Raw genomic sequence first — 17,864 nt, 5'->3', positions numbered from 1 at the left:
TGTATGAAAAAAAATTATGGCAATGACGACGCATAAAATAAAATAAAAATGGCCACGATTTTGGCAAAAAAAAAAATTCATCTCAAACATGGCACATTAATGCCGCAAAATTCGCATGATAAAATATGAAATAATTTATACAAAAATAATAAAAAAAAATTATTTTTTAATAAATTAAATGATAAAAATGATGTATGAGTATGAAACGATACCTAATGAATGCGGGAAACAGGTTCACACACAAAAAAGCTGGTCTGACGCCGTCGTTTATACAAGCACCCAGAGATCACAGATTTTGAAGAAAATTTTGTAGTTTGATGACAATATCAGCATATATCTAATTATTCAGATTCAAAAATATAATTAATTAAGTATAAAAATAATAATAGAAAAATTAAAAATTGAGAATACAGGGTAGTTTTAGCAAAAAAATGAAAAATAAAAAAATAAAATTCCAAGCGTTCATGAAATTGACGGCCATTTTGCGACGCTTCAAAAATATTATATTAATAAAATATAATTTAATGATAAAATTATTAATTAAAAAACGTTGGAAATTTATTTATTTATAATTAAAATAATAATGAAAATAAAATAAAGTAGAAAATAATAATGTACCAGATCACAATAAAATAAAAAAAAAAAAAAGAAAGGACGCCTTCTCGTTCACTGCAGTCTGCACACGACCCCAATGGACGCCAACAGACGCTTAAGTAAGACAGACAAGGACACACAAGCCGGACAACAGCGCAACAGGCACTGAGTGAACAAGGAAAGCAAAAACGCAAAAAGACCCAGGAAAAAATCAAACTGAAACGAAACATGGCTGCGATTGTTTTCACCAAGCCGCCGCCAGGTAGCAGTATGTTTTTCGAGCACAAGCTTTGTGAAAAAAACTCTAGATGGCATTGGCATTGATTTTTAGAAATAATAATAACAATGATATTTATTATTATTTTTCTACACGGAAAAAAAAAGAAAAAAAAAAATGAAAAACCGGTGTCAAGTTGTAGTGTTAAACTCGACAATGCTTGATAACAATATTTAAACAAAAGTCAAGTAAATATCAAGCATTAAAAAATAACAAGTATATAAAAAATGTCAATGTTTTAATAATTTTTAATTGTCTGGGGTGTGTATGTGAAAAGTGAAGTGACAAAAATGGCAAAAAAACAACGCATTTGTATGTTTTTACATTGAGTGTAATCCAGAGTACAACCCCCTGGTTTTATACAACGAATTATGTCAATGTGTGTATGTGTAGTCAGTTCGATATTTATTAACCGGCCAAACCAAGTAAGAAATATGCAATCAATAAGAAAATAAAATTAGATTAAGATATAATAAATAGAAGAAAAACAAAATTATAATTGTCTTGACGTGATAGAGCAATTAAATAATCAATACAACAATTGATTGAATTGAAAAATATAAAAGAAAATAAATAAACATGGCTTCTGTAAGCGGAACGAATGTAGTTGAAAGTAGCAACAACAGTAGCAACACCACCACCAAAAACAACAACAACAACTTAGCAAATGTTCCACAATGGAAAAGAGATTTGATACAACGACGAAAACAACAAAATAAAGTATCAACAAATAATAATGGAGCAAATACAAAATTATGTACAACAACAACAACAGCTAGTAATAATGGAGTGATAGCAAATGATGCATCAAACATGGTAAAAATCATTGACAGTTGTACTTCTAAACATGAAATGACAGAAGAAAACATGTCATCATCAAACAGGATAGACAATAATAATGATACTTGTGATTTAGTTGAACGTAGTGTCACAAGCAGCGCTAGTTGCACGGCAACGACGACAACAACGACCCGGGAGTCATCATCATCATCATCATCATCAACACCACCACTACCTCTCACCACCACCTCTACTGCAACGACTTCCACCACTACAATCATCACCAAGGATACACAACTCAATGTTAATGAATCAGTTGCGTGCAAAATGCGCTTCGAGGCGGATGTATCAGTTTGTCCATCCTCGGAGGATACTCCAAAAACAACAACAACATCAACAACAACAACACTTACAAAATCATTATTATTAACTGAACGTAATAATTTACAAGATTATAATAATTTTGATAGTGATTATAAAGATAATATAATATGTCATAATAAAAATAATAATAACACAATGGATAATAACAAAGATAGTGGTGGTGGTGGTGTTTGTGTTTATGCTGAATTTAAAAAAGGCTGGGATAAAACAACAACAACAACAACAGGTAAAATTGATGATAAAATAAAAAATCAAAATCATCATATTAATAATAATAATCATCATTGTATAATTGATGATAATAAAAAAATTAAATTAATTAAAAAAAATGGAGATGAATGTGAGAGTGATAGTTCTGAAGAGTTACAATATGGTCCAGGTATTGTTAATCGTTTAAAAAGTAAATATCTTAATTTAACATTAAGAGAAATGAATAAAAGTCGTGTATCAGTACAACGTTTTCGTCGTGCAGCATCACTTGAAGATTTACTTGATTGTGATGATCATGATGATGATGGTGTTGATGATAATGATAATAATAATGATGAAAATGATAAATTAACACGTAAATTTACTAAAAAACCATTAATACCTGGTATTATTAATAAAACAGATCGTTATAGAAATGCAACACGTGGTAATGAATCAATGAAAAGAGCAAGAAGTGTTGAAGCATTAATGAGATGTCAAAATCATGATGATACAAATCAAAATTCAAGATTTATTGGTGTTAGACAAGAGCCAGTTAATGATCATATTGTATTAGTTGATAGAGCAACTGTTAAAATTGAAAGTCGTTTAATTGGTAATATTATTGATAATGATAGACCAAAGGCATTAAATAAGCCAAAAAGAATAAAGCCATTATTAGCTGATACTGAAAGACCACCACCGGATCTTGTTAAAACAACAATGCGTATATTTGAGGGTTCAGTTAGAAAACTTAAATTAAAAGGTGATGTTGCTGCTAAAGTTGCAACATTCAAAACAATTAATGATACATATAAAGCACAAACAGTCAAAAAAATTGTGCCAAAACCACCAATACAACCAAAACCATTTACAAATAACAATAATAATAATATTAATATTAATAAACAACCTAGTTCACCGAAAAAAAATATATCATCACAATTATCAAAGCCAATAACTGCTGAACTCATTGAAAATCCTCTTATTCATGAAGAGTATAAAAATGATGGTGTTGTTACTGATCCAATTGTTCAATCAGTATCATCTGTTGTTTCAAAATTTCAACAAATTGGAAAATCAATAAATTCACCATCATCATCACCTGAACCAATTTACAATAAACTCAAATCATCATTATCACCAATATCAAGTCCTGAACCTCCATTTATCAATAATAACAATCATCATCATCAAAATAATAATAGTAATCATAATAATAATCATCATCATCATAAACAAAAAATTAATAATGATGCTGGTATTGGATTTAACAAGTCAACATCACCTGTAACATCACCATCATCACCAAAAAAAAATTTACCTCGACAAAATATAATTTTAACTCAATCAGCATCAGTTAGTCCAGTACATGAAATATTTCGTACGAATAATAATTCAACACTTGAGAGTTTAGTAAAAGCACAACCAGAAATTTTAATAAGTGAAGAAACAGTGATTGAAGAAACTGATAAACAACCAGAAAATCGTAGACAACAAGTGTTGGAAGATAAAATTTTACCACCAATAATTCATGATGAAATAATTGAAGAAGAAAAAAATGAAGAAGCTAATAAACATGTCAAAGAATTAAATGAGGAAATAATAAATAAACAAGATATTATTGAAGATATTATTGATGATGTTGAAGCAATTGATGGACCAAAAACAATATCAAAAAGTGCATTAGACAGTATTAGCAAAGCTGGATGTACTATGGAATTTAATTTTAATACAGAAACATCAATTAAAAAATCATATTTACCTGGTACAATGCAAAATGGAAATTCAAGTGAATCAACACAAAATGGTAATATTGAAGAGCTTAAAAATAATATTGATAAAAAATTATTAATATCAAATGACATAGCTGGTAATTGTGGTGATGATGATGATGATGATGATGATGATGATATTAAAACAGATAAAGAAAAAATTAATGAAACACCAATAATATTAGATAACATTGAAATAAAAAAAAATGATAATGAAATAATAAAACCATCAATTGGTGCAATATCAAGTTTAGGTATGATTAAATCATCATCAACAACAATGTCATATTCACAATTAAATGAATCAAAATTAATTAAAAATCAAAAAACTGATTTACCACCACAAAAACAAATTGGTATAATACGTCCATTAGTATCAACTAAAACCCAATTACCACAACAAAATTTAAGTAGTCGTGAATTGGAAAAAAATTTAATAAATCGTGTTAAAAGTATTGAACAGCCAACAAAAGTTGTTGTTAGTTTAAAAAGTGCTGATGAAATTCAACCAGTTAAAAAAACTGGATCTAGTGGTTCTGGTGGTGGTGGTTTGTGGGACACGAAACCTTGGAATCAGCAAAATAATACCATGGTATTCAACTTTAGCAACAGGAAGGATGTGCCAGATTATATTGAAAATGATGGCCTGATAATAAGTCGAAAGAGAGAAAAGTCAAAGGTAAGATTTATCATTTTTTAAATACTTTTTTCATCAATTTTTCCAACAGGTGAAAAGGTGCTTTTTTTTTTTTACCTCTCTCTCTTTTGATGTCATGAAATACAAATTGAGCATAAACTTTCATATAGCATATATATATTAATTAATTTATTTTATTTAATTAATCATTTATGTGTTATTTAAATGAAACACCTACTTGTCTGTTAATGTCTTTCACTTTCTTTTGACCAACGACGACGACGACGACAATGACGACGACTACAACGACCACTACCACACTTGGATTATTCAAAGAGAATGTCTTGGCATTTTACGTTCAATAATTCTTTTTTTTTTTTTATTATATGTGCGAGGAGGAATTTAAAAGCACATGTATATCCTACCAACTTTGTTACAAGCAATTTTACTCTTCTTGTTAATTATTCAAAACACGATACAATGACAAACATGTCTACAAATTCACCTCTGGTGTTTTCACTTGAAACACTTGTTTTTTTTATACATATATTTTCATTCATTCATGTAAACATCGAGGGAAACATTATTGTCACTTACAATGAGGGCTGATTGTTTAACAACATTTATGTTAATTTTTATTTCTGTGTGGTATACTTCTTCAATTTTAATCAAACAACTTAATTAAATATTTTTTTAATTTACCGTTTTCATTAATTTCTCTTTATTTTAAAATTCATCTACCGCTCTTTGATTTTAACTAGATATATTTATTTATTTTTTTGATGTTTAATTAATTTTTAAAATTTTAAATATTTCAAGTATTATAATCATTTTAATAACGTTTTTTTTTTTGATAATTTAAAAAAATAAATTTGTTAGATTTTTAGCTATTAACTTTAGTTGGAATAATAATTATTTAAAAATGTTTTATGTATGGTATTGCATTCCAGACGAAAAAAGGGGAAAAGAATTTTTTTTTTTTTTGACTGGACCGGTTGTTAATGCATTGTTAACGTAACCCACAGAGAGATGAGTTGAATCACTTTTCAAAGTTGGCCCTTAGGATATAAAAACCAAAAATAAAGAGAAATAATTTAACATAAAAATTTATATAGAAATTCTTCTTTGCTTTCTTCGTGATGCTTGTTATGTTAGTCATCATTCTTGCGTGTTCACTCACTTTTTTTCATAAAAAATACAGCTGATATTATATCAAGTTTATTAATGATAATCTTAAATCTGATTTTTTAAAATAAATCATATTTTTATTTTTATTATTCCGGCTTAAGCGATTTTATCAACATCTATATAGAGATGTCATGTATCGTTAATCCTCCTTAATAAAAATAAATTAACAAAAACAAAATCTATCGAATTGAAAAATAAATGATATATAAAAATAATAAAAATATTTTAAATGTGGGTTGTTTTTAATGGTCACTGAATGAAAATTAAATGATAGGGTCTTTGGTTATCTCAACTTCCGAATTGACGACAAATCAACGTCCTGTTTTGATTTAACATACACGACACTTAATATTCCATCATATTATTATTAATAAAAAAAAAAAGGAAATAAAAATGTTGATAATATTAACTTTTTAATGATATGAATTCATAAAAATGAAGGGAATAATTTTTATATTTTTAAAACAAGTAGCTTGTGTGGGTATTTGAAAATTAATATTTCTAAAGTTTTAGTTTGCATCATAATGAACATGTTGACAACTTACCTTTCAAATATTATTATTTATTTTTTTTTTTTTTATCATTTTCAAGTGGGGACACATTTTATATAGTACTTATCACTATCGTTGCACATGCATTGCACTAAATGTGGCGTAGTAATTTCATAATAAAATGCAGTTTAAAAAGTACAACTATTAAATTGATAAGTTTTTAAATTATGCAATTATGTTGTTGATTTTTTTTTTGTTTTTCTCGGTACTCTTTCATCATTATTAATACATAAATAACAAAAATGTCACATTAAAAATTTTACTGATTTGCTATTATGATAAATGAATTTTAATATATTAAAAAGCAAAAAAAAAAAATAAATAAATAAATAGAAAACATTTAATAAAACACCAATAATAACAAATAAACAAGATAAATAAATTATTTTTTTGTTCTATTTTCTTATCAGTGGCTCAAAGTAGGAATATTATCAATATCGATATAATTTATAATAATAAAAATAACAATATAAATATTTTTTAATTTGTTATCAGAGAAAATAAAAAATAAAAAAATCCTTTTAATTATTTTTTCAAATCAGAAGCGCAACTTGATTAGCACAATTTTAAATAAAATAAAATTCTTGTTTGCCAATTATTATTTATATATTCAATTTAGTTTTTTTAAATTATTTATTTTATATTTGCCAAGTTAGTTAGTCTGTGATTTAAAAATAAAAAATACATAAAAACATAAAAATGGAAATAGAGAAAGAAAAAAAAAAAAATTGCAGCCAGGTGAACAACATTCCTGGTGATTACGTAGAATCTCATCGGACTTAGTAAATCGTATATGGCTGTCCTAGAGCAAGACAAAATACACGACACCACATTTAAGATATATACTATCATCAGATGTAGGAATATTTTGTATCTTCATTGGTATTGAGAGAGTAAACTTGAGAGATCCGTTATCACCTTTTATAACTGCTTGTCGAGTCCAAGCTGTTCTTCGTTGATCTAAACATCCTACAATTTTTTAATAGCTCAAACTATCTAGTGTGTCTCTCATATACACCTGCATTTAATCACAAAAATAAATAAAATTAGCAATAAACATATATATAAATCCCTATCATACTTTTTTCATTTGAAAATCAATTTCACAATTTTCTATATTCAAATCAAAAATATTATTTACATAAATAAATACATAAATTTGTCTATTTAGTAATCCATTGAATTTAATTAAAATTTTTTTTTTGACATTTGTCTTTGTCAAGTAATAATTTTAGATATTCATAACAAAAACCAACTGACACTAGTTATTATACTTAAATGCCCACGTTTTTTTTTTTATTTTTTCATTTGAATATTTAATGTTTTTTTTATTATTTTTTTTGGAGCACTAGAGTATTGTACTGTTGTTGACAGTGTCGACAGTAATAACAATTAACTTGGGGCCTTGAATTTTTATAAGGTCATGTCTAAAAAATTAACATATCAAATGTAATTTTTTATTTAGTGAAAGTGGAGCCTTTTAATAACTTTTTTTTGTTTGTTTTTATTATTTGATTATTTTGCAATTTTTATATTTTAAATGATAATTTAAATTGCCATTAGAAAAAATACACAGTCAAGTGGAGTTTAGTAAACTATAAAGTAGGGTTTTTTAATTGGCATTTCCCTCGACAATGGTAATTACTTAACGATTGTATATACTAGAAGGTTCAAGGTCTTGTACACAAGTTATAGTTGGTGATATCAAACTTGGTATAATAATAATAATAAAAGTTCTGGGAGTTTCACATGATTGTGATAATTGTAATATCTGACAATTTATACAAAGGGGAGATTTTAAAAGATTTGAATTATTTATTTTTATGTATACAAAAATAGAAAAATTCATTTCATTTACATTTAATTATTTTAACATTTGACAGGTTGCATAAATACCTATCTAAAAAGAAAAACCAATAGTAATTTTCAGGTCAGTGTTAAGTCAAGGCTGTAATATGCCTAAAAAAAATAAAAAAGTAATTTGTTTGACACGAAAAATAGAAAATTATATAATTCAAATAAACATATTAACTTTATCAATAATAAAAACTTTCATTTCCTCAGGCAGTGTTCCTAAAATGAAAATAAATAAATTAAATTTTCAAAAAAATTACTCGCACGAGTTGAAAACGAAATAACAACTATTCGTGCGAAACAAAATTTTCTTAAATAGACTGGAATATCTATTTAAGCGTAAAAAAAAATATAATTTAAATAATAATAATACCTAATTGATTTTTAATCTTGCAATAATCATGGTATTAAAATAAATAAACATTTCAATTTATTTCTATTTATAAAGCTGCGTTGTTTCATTGCAACTTTTTATTTTTTAACTTTTTGTTACTTTTACACAATGGTCATACGATTAGATTGCTGATATCTAATCTGTGGTAATCAAATATCGTCATTAATCTAACCTCAGTTCAAATAATAATAAAAATTAATTTATATATATAAATATTTTAAAGATTTATAAAAAGTACATATTTTTTTTTCTTTTACTTTTTCTTTTTTTGGTCAACCTCTCGTGTGTCGTATTCCATCGGGAAATTGTCTGGTTAATACTGGTTGCATACCGGATTCCCTTGGTGGTCACATGAGAAAAAAAAATATAAAAAACAAAATTGAGTACAAAAAAACATACAGAATAAAAAATAAATTCAAGAAAAAAAAGGCAAAATCTTTCAAGGGCTGAGAATTGTCTGTGGATCCGGTCTGAGCACGCATATGCGTATCCCTTTTATTGTTCCAAAGTCACTCTTCATTCATAACGACTTTGAATGTAAAAAAAAAAAAAAACTATTTAATGAATAAAAAAAGCAAAGGATAATTGAAGGTCTCTCTATAATATGCAGCCAGCTGTTTTAATATATATATATCAATCGGAAGTCGGTACATGTTATTGTTGCATCATAATAGCTTATCATAAAATATTAAAAGAAAGTACAATAATTATAATATTCATAATAATTATCTTACAATTTATTTCAACGTTTTATTATTTTTTATTTTAAAAAAACTTATGATTGTTGCATTGAATTAATTTTCAATTTCCTCCCTCAAAGTGTGTCATTCAAGGTAAAATAATAAATAATATAAATAATTTTTGTTAAATTTAATAGTTTCTAGTGTGTAAATGTTGTTTAAACTTTCCATTTGTAAATAATCATCAATAATCATTAAATAAAAAAGAAAATAAGAAAAAAAAAAAATCCTTAAACACATTTATCTTGTATTTCAAGTTTTCACACCGAAGATTATGATAAATACATATAGAAAATTGATTTTTTTTTTTTTTTTCTATAGACAAAGAGAGTTAATGTACAAATATATTTACGACTCATTTGAATTATAAAAAGTATTTTTATATATTTTACAAAGTCACGCTATTATTTTGTACATACATGCACTTGATTCATCCATGTCCTTGACAAATGATATTTAATTATTGTTTATAATAATAATTTGCTAAATAATAAAACTCGTAATTAATTGATAAATTGAATAATCAATGTTTATTATAAATATATATTTTTATTAATAGCTATGCAAATTAAAAAAGAAAAACATGAATTTCTAATATTAAAATATATTTATTTTAATTAAAAAACTTAATATTTTATCCTGACTTTCATCATAATGAAAAGGATGATGATGATGATCAAAAGTTTGAGTCAAATCTTATGCCGTATGCCAGACATTTATATGAGTGCCTTTGAATAAAACCAGTTCCGGTTACTTTCAGAGTTTGTCAACCTCTAGAATATTTTTTTAAAACTTTTATTCATCATTCTATATAGTATTTTATTTATATAAAATATAAATATATTTAAAGATACATATAAAAAAAAGTATATATATTAATGTTATTATGAAAGTATTTTTGATCAGAACCAGTTTATCATAACATGAATCTTTTAAATATAAAAATTCAATCTATTGAAATGTTTATTTTTGACCTTTTATAATTTAAATTTTATAAATAGAACATTATTTAATTATTTTTGGATGAATGAATTTATAAATATAATGATTTGAAATATATTTGTAATGATGTAGAAATAATTTTAATGATTTTTCTTTTACAGGTTGGTGATGGAGGAATAATCGTGCTGGATGCGACCTTAGATGCATCAACTACTGATGATAATGATTGGGATAATTCAGAAGGACCACCATCACCTTGTGACATTAAATTTACAAATGATAATATTCTTATTAATGGACGTAGTAATCTTTCAAGATCACCAAGAAACCACAAGGTATTTATTATTATTAACTATACTATGTTTAAATGAAAATTATTATTTTTTTTGCATCCTTGCTTGGTTAATTGTTTATTGCACAATATTTCGTGTATACTCTAAATAATTATCCTGAGAAAGTTTTTGCTTGCTTATTTTTTTATAAAATCATTAAATCATCTTTGCTGACATTATACAGCAAGATCTTGCTAAATGATTGCAAGAATAAATGATGATAAATAATCATATTGGTATGAAAATAAATACATCAGGTGTTTTATAAAAAAATATATATCTGGTTATACTGTTGCTGATGAAAATAAATGCACTTAAATATTTATTCAAGGTCTTCAGTTGATCTAGCAAGTCTGTCTCGAGTTTCTTTTAAATTTTTTTTTTTTTTTTTTCTTTTTCACATATATACATTTTTTTTTTTTTACACTGCTTTCTTATTGTTTAAACTTGGAATCTTTCCATCACTGTTATAGAATTTTTTAAAATAATTTAATTTTTAATTTCTTTGAATGTTTCAATGTTTTTTTTTTCTCTAAAATAATTACTAAAGTCTCAAATAATAATTCCATTGAATTAAATTATTTCTTTTAATTCTTTATCATTTTTTCAACTCTTAGTAAAATTTAAAAAATCTGTGATTGATTGCAACAATGACAAGACAAAAATAATCCTCATTTGTCATTTTATCAATTTTTATTATTATTAAAATATTTGCTATTGATTGTGTTTGTATTTGACAAAATGACAGCACTAGGTCACTAGATTAATTTTTTTTTTTTTTTGATGGTAAATAGCCAAATGACAAGCAACAAGAAAAAAATGAGAAAAATATAATTTAATGTCGATTTTATTCTGAAAGCGTAACAACTGATTCACGACAAGGACTAATATTCTTGTATCGCTCCATAAACTATGAGTTTTTTCGATTTCCGTATTGCCTTTAAATAAATTCTTTACAATAGTTTTAAAATAATTTAAAATTACTATAATTTATAATTATTCAAAACTAATTAATTCATATATAAAAAATAAATAAAACTATTTATTGAAATAATTTTTAAAGCTATAAATTTTCTAAGAAATCTTTTCTTATTATTTCATTTGTTCTATAATTAAATTTAGTTTATATTTGAAAGTATGTATTATTGTATTATACACTTGATTTGTTGATGAAATCGTGTCTAAATATTCTCACGTTTTTTTTATTATTCATTTGTATTAATTATATTTACCATATAATGCATTTGTTCTATTTTTATGTGATCTAAAAATGGACAACTCCTTACGATTCATCAGAATAAAAACAATAAAAAAAAATCTCTATTCATCTATGGTATAAATTTAAAAGACAAATATTAAATTCGTTCATCAGACAGATCTTCCCATGATATTTACAAGCAGATAATAGTATTTTTTCTTTTTATTTCTTTTATGACAATCGACATATTTTATTATTACAAAGTACAAATACATATTTTAAAAAATAAAATAAAATTCACCAACATGACTATGGCATTTTTACGATAAAATTTCAATTTGTCATTTGTTTATTTTTTATTTAAAAAAAAAAAAGATAAATAATATTAAACTAAAAAAAAAAAAGCTTAACAAGACAATAAAGTTAGCAAGATCGTAAAAATATCGAGATTCTCTCAGTTGAGGTATTTAACTGTATTCTGTTCCATTCAATCGACTCAACGAATGATCGTTCAATATATAAATATATATAGAGAAGGGCTTGGACTCTATATAACGATAGAAATTCCGCAAAATAATTTATTATACTTCCTCAACTGGAGTATATTATTATCCACGTTCGATGAACTCCTTGGTATTTCACATGATCTCAAAAAGAGCCTTTCTTTATTTACTTAAATTTTCATCAAATATAATAAACATATATATACATTTTATTATCATTTAAAAAATACATTTGTATACTTGCTTTACGATGCCACTTTGTGTCTTTAAAATCAAGTTTCACTAAGAGTCAACTACAATTTTCTTTAAAAGCTGAATTTATTCTTGCAAATATTATTTTCTTGTTTAAATATATCTGTACAAGTTACTTGCAATTTGAATCAGTTGCCTTGACGTGCACACACAACAACAATCTCCATATATATTTCTCGCTTTTATCTTTTTATTTTAATCTTCAATCTTTTTTATTTTACTCAAACCGCGTTATAGTTAGCAGGAAAGGAAAAACGAAAGTGATGCCTTTTTTAGTTATAAAAAGTATTGAAAAAAATTTAAAAAAAAATGTGTTGCACGATGTGGAAAGATCTCATTTTATTTCGCTGTCTTCCTTGGTTTTTTTTTTGTTAACGTTTTTTATTTTGCCACACGCGCGATTTATCCACTTAAATTAAATGGACCAAACACTTTACTCAATGATGCTTCATTTTTTTTTCTATATACAATTGTTGAGGGACATTAAAAATATAAAAAATGATCATTATATTTTGACAAATTATATTTGTTAAATTTATCTTAAAGATTATTCTATAATATAGTATTATTAAAAACATGTATCCCACATATTTATACAAGTTAAAAATATAATAATTTGATGCATGAATTGCAAAACGTTGTAACACTCAACATGTGAGAATATTTATCTCATAATATTATTTTTTCTCAACTCATTTTTTTCATTTAAAAATTGTATTTAATTTCACAAAAAAAAATTAGAAATTACAGTGATTACTCAAGAGTGATTTTGAATGAGTAAATTGCAATAATAAAATTTTTTTAATAATAAGATAATCAAGCAAGAAACAATAAAATCAAATAACAATAAAAAAATATACAAAAAAGGTATTATTCAACATTAAAAAAATTATAATAATAAAAAACAATTATCAGCATTTATTAAATAATTAATAATCATCAAGTTTGACTTTCCAAAAATTGACTGACATAACATTTATAAAAAGTAAATAATAATAAAAATAGAGAGCTAAATTAAAAAGTATATTTATATAAATAAAATTTAGTCATCAACGACAATATATGTCTTACAGTAGTCATAAAAATTAACATTGTTTTTAGCTTTGTAATTTAATAACATGACCTTTCTTGAAATCCTTCAACATTCAATTGTGTCACACTTTTTAAAAAAGCAATCTTTCTGAATATTTTCTGAATGGTTTGTGGTAAAAAAAAAAATAAGTATAATAGTTGAAAATTTAAAAAAATAACATTGAAGAACGTTAATTTCCTTGTATTCTGAACAACTTGAGGCATTGACATTCCACAAGCTTTTCCAGCTTACCTCTATTAAAATAAAAAAAAAAAATACACTAGCAAAGTTGGTGGCATTCAGCTGCATGTACTGCAAGTATATATAGAGTATTGCATGGATGCCTAGATGAAACGGTACTTGACGGTGTGCATGTCCAGACTATCTGTGTACACATTTATAAAATTTTGCATCTAAACACTGGTTTACATTGAATTTCTTGGGATAAATATATATAACTTTGATGATGATTTTCATGACGATTAATTGTAACGGACATTGACATTTATCCACTATCATTTTTAATTTTATACATTTTTTTTGTTGGCTAAATTGCATGTTGTTATATTTTTATTTTATAATTTTTAGAATTTTGTTTAATTCATTCAGCAAGTATTCTTGTTAGAAAAACAAAATATAAAAAACGAAATTCGGTCAAGACCTTCGTGGTAGAAAATTATTGGCGTTAAATACCGCAAAGAATTAAATAATTTTTATGACTTTTTTTTTTCTTGTTTATATATAAATAATTTATTTATATTTTTTATCAAATTATTTCCTGGTATTAACTGAGAATTTTGCAACGGGATTAGAAGCTAATTTATTTTATTTTTTATTTGACAATAAAATTTATTGGTATCAATTTGAATATTATTTAATAATATTAGTTCCATGTTTGACTTTCCATGATGACAAACGGTATAAGTATTAGACAAGTTGATGAATAAATTTTATACTATTATTTCAACCCTTGCTGGAAATGATCGTATAAATTTTACAACAATTTTTCCAGATACTTGGGTAATTACCAAACAAGCCAGAAAGTTTTTTGCATGTTACCGAAGGTCATATGACCTGAAAAAATAAATAACAAACAGTATAATAATTCAAAAAAATCCAGACTCTTGAAGGACAACTTATTCAAGGATTATTTTTATTAATGAATAAATAGTTGTAATTAATTATACCTTTAAATAATTGATCAGTTATTTTTATAAAGTATGTGTGTGTCTTGTAGACTTTCAATCTGGTTTTTTTAATGACAGTTTTCTTGGTGAATCAATTTCACTCAATCATAACGATTGAAATCTGTGCTCATTGGAAATTCCGGATTTTAATTTCTCTAATAATAATAATATTATTATTATTTATTTATTTATTTTCCATTCACCTTGTACATCAAATGATTTTTATTTTTACAAATGTCATATGTATCCAACTTTTTAAATTATAAATTTTATCATATGGATTTATTTTGTTATTGGTGGGTCATGTGAAACAGACTGAAGATTAAAAATGTTGTTGGAATGCATTTTTTTTACTGATGACAGAGTAAATTGTCATTATTATTATTATTATAAATTTTATTTAAAATATATATTTTTTTTTTAATAAATTTATTTTGCATGTGACGTGGCATACACAGGATAACTATGGTGGGTGCTTACACAGCCAAAAAGTCAACGAGTGTGACCGGTTACTGTTATCCGAGGTTACATACCGTGCCGATGGTTAACCAATCTTTGTCTCTTTTTATCTTTTTCATTTGATTTATAAAGCTTTCTCACTTTTTTCCTGTCTCTCATTCCTTTGACCATGGCTATTTATTTATACAGCTCTTCTACCAACTTAACAATCTTCTTTTTACCACAAGCCGACACAATCAAACTTGGAAAAATATATTATCTTCAAGAAATATATCTTCTCAAGACAATCATCATCCTCCTCCTCCTCCTCCTCTTTCTCTTCCTTTTTCTCTTTAGTATTATCATCATCGTCATCTACCTCTATACTCATCAGGATATATATTTAAGTTTTTTTTTCTTCTTCTTCTTTTACTTAACCGATTACTAATGTATTTATTATATTAATGACCTGTAATAATTTTTAAATCAATTAAATTAAATGAAAAATATTATATTAATAGAAAAATGTTTTTTTTTTTTTATGACTTGCAGCATCGAATACAATTCAATGATCAAGCAACACGAACCTTTGAGTATCCAAGCGAATCATCAATGCTAGAGGACATTGGTTCTACCAGTTGTGTTGATGGTGAAACTTCCGGTGTTGGTGATCATCAACAATCAACACAAATTGTCAACAAATCCATTTCTCCCACGGTCAATTCAGCCTCAGTTTCTCCTATACTTGGTGAGAATAATTACAACAGTTTAATCATATGACTAACCACATTACCATATACATACTCAATTTTATATTTAATTAATTCGTTTTTTTAAATTAAACTTGGCTGCAATAATTTTATTGAATGAAAAATAATAAGTATTTATTTAACTTTAGGTGGAGGTGGTTTATCAAATTTTACACCAAGTAAAGTTGATCTTACATCAGAAGGATTTGAACTTGGTGTAACAAGAACATTGGGAATATCTTCAACAAGTCAATCAACGCCAATTCGTGATGGAAATAAAAAAATAAATGATGAAGAAGCGATGAATGAGGAAGAAGACTGTTTGCAAAATTCTCAGGATACAGCTGCATGGGGAGCTGAAGCAACTGCTGATCTTCTCTACTAAATATTATAAAGTAAACAGATTTTTTTTTTTTTTTTTCTTTTTTAATTTTTTTTATACTTAGATAAACAAAATTTTTTTGTTTAATTTTAGCAGGATATTTTTATCTAATATTTTTCCTTGAATTTTATTATTTTCTATTTATTATTTCGTGTTTTTTTTTACATGAAAAGTAGTTGGGTTTTTTGATGGAATTGAATGGAATATAAAAAAAGAAAAAAAAAAAAAACAATTAAATTAATAAACAGTATCATTCTGAGTATAAGCACTTAAATTAATATTATGAATGAAATAATGAAAATAATGGTGATTGTGAAATAATGCTATAACAGAAAATTCTAACTGCCGATTCGTGAGACTAAAATGAAATGTAATTATTATCTTCCCTTTTTCGTTTTTTAATTTTTATTTTTCACGTATTCGTATATCATGCTATAAAGTATGTAAAAAAATATAATAATAATACTACTAAACAATATAAAAATATAAAATACATGTTTTATACTCGCCAAGTCACGTCGTACTATTTTCCAACAATATTTTTTTTGTTTACCATTGAAACAAACAAAAAATAACAATAATAATTTCCATACAAAAAATTCAAAAACATATAGCTAATTCAATAAGATTGATAACCGAAAAAATAATAATAGCAATTTTTTCAATATATAAACAAGAAAAAAAAAATAATATAACTGTTAATGAATTTGTAAAAAAAGAAAAAATTATTATTCGACTGTTTTTTTTTTCTATTTAAATAATAGATATAAAAACAAAACAAAAAAAAACATTTTCACAAATATAATATTCATCTGCCAAAGTAGGACATAAGTCGACTACTTTAGATTAATATTAATGATAAAAAAAAAAATCATAGAGATGAAGAATTAAACGTGTTATATAAATAAAAAAGACAAAAAAAAAAATTTCTCACATTCCTAAATATAAATTCAGTTATATTGAGTATACCTGCATTTACATGTTTTTTAAAATTGTGGATAATAATAATACCAATTTTAATTCTCGATTGTTTAATTGGTTTTCAAAAATCTGGATGAGGACCAAACAAATAAAAAAAGAAATGAGAAAAAACAAAGTATGCTTATAAAGCATGATTTAAAAATGAATGTTTTCTTAATAATCTTTTTTTTTTTTTTTCTCAAATTAGATATAAGTGAAAATAAAATTCTGTACATATATACACTAAATTATTATTGTAATTGAGAGAGAGATAAGAGGATGGTATAGTCTCTCTCAGTCTCAGAGGCATTTAACGACAAAACAAATACAAAAATTAATAACTATGAAAGACATAATTACTTTTTTTTTATATTTAAAATGATCAGTTTAAAAAAAAAAGTATTTGCTTCATTTTATTATTTTTTGTACAACTTGAATTGAATTTATTAATTTTTATCTTATATAGTCACTTAATAAGAACTAAAT

At 25.0% G+C, this 17,864-nt stretch overlaps 2 protein-coding genes across 3 annotated transcripts in view; one reads left to right on the top strand and one right to left on the bottom strand.

The window, feature by feature from the left end:
- LOC122854370 (TLD domain-containing protein 2-like) overlaps window positions 1-735 on the bottom strand; it is a 102,649-nt gene extending 101,914 nt beyond the window's left edge. The window contains exons 1-2 of one of the 2 annotated variants that reach the window (XM_044155023.1): window positions 619-735; window positions 213-337 (exon numbers count right to left, since the gene is read on the bottom strand). The gene's annotated coding sequence lies outside the window, so the exon portion shown is untranslated. Of the gene's footprint in view, window positions 1-212; window positions 424-618 lie in introns of those variants that run through there. The other variant, XM_044155032.1, reaches the window with a different exon arrangement.
- A 249-nt stretch (window positions 736-984) lies between these two features.
- Window positions 985-17,684, top strand: LOC122854347 (probable serine/threonine-protein kinase DDB_G0283337). Its single transcript, XM_044154884.1, has 4 exons — window positions 985-4,678; window positions 10,467-10,640; window positions 15,840-16,035; window positions 16,186-17,684. Exons 1-4 carry the CDS (start codon window positions 1,451-1,453, stop codon window positions 16,419-16,421), a joined length of 3,834 nt encoding a protein of 1,277 aa, XP_044010819.1. The 5' UTR covers window positions 985-1,450; the 3' UTR covers window positions 16,422-17,684.
- The last annotated feature ends 180 nt before the right edge of the window (window positions 17,685-17,864 follow it).

The sequence above is a fragment of the Aphidius gifuensis genome, linkage group LG1 (assembly GCF_014905175.1).
Source record: "Aphidius gifuensis isolate YNYX2018 linkage group LG1, ASM1490517v1, whole genome shotgun sequence".
NCBI lineage: Eukaryota > Metazoa > Arthropoda > Insecta > Hymenoptera > Braconidae > Aphidius > Aphidius gifuensis.
The sequence above is the reverse complement of the archived record's forward strand: the minus strand, read 5'-3'. Positions and strand labels throughout refer to the sequence as shown.

What these genes read in the sequence shown, in the direction of transcription:
- LOC122854347 (XM_044154884.1), top strand. Translation starts at nt 1,451, where the DNA reads ATGGCTTCTGTAAGCGGAACGAATGTAGTTGAAAGTAGCAACAACAGT. An exon ending in GATCACCAAGAAACCACAAG is followed by an intron (nt 10,641 to 15,839) that starts GTATTTATTATT and finishes TATGACTTGCAG; the next exon opens with CATCGAATACAATTCAATGA. An exon ending in CTCAGTTTCTCCTATACTTG is followed by an intron (nt 16,036 to 16,185) that starts GTGAGAATAATT and finishes ATTTAACTTTAG; the next exon opens with GTGGAGGTGGTTTATCAAAT.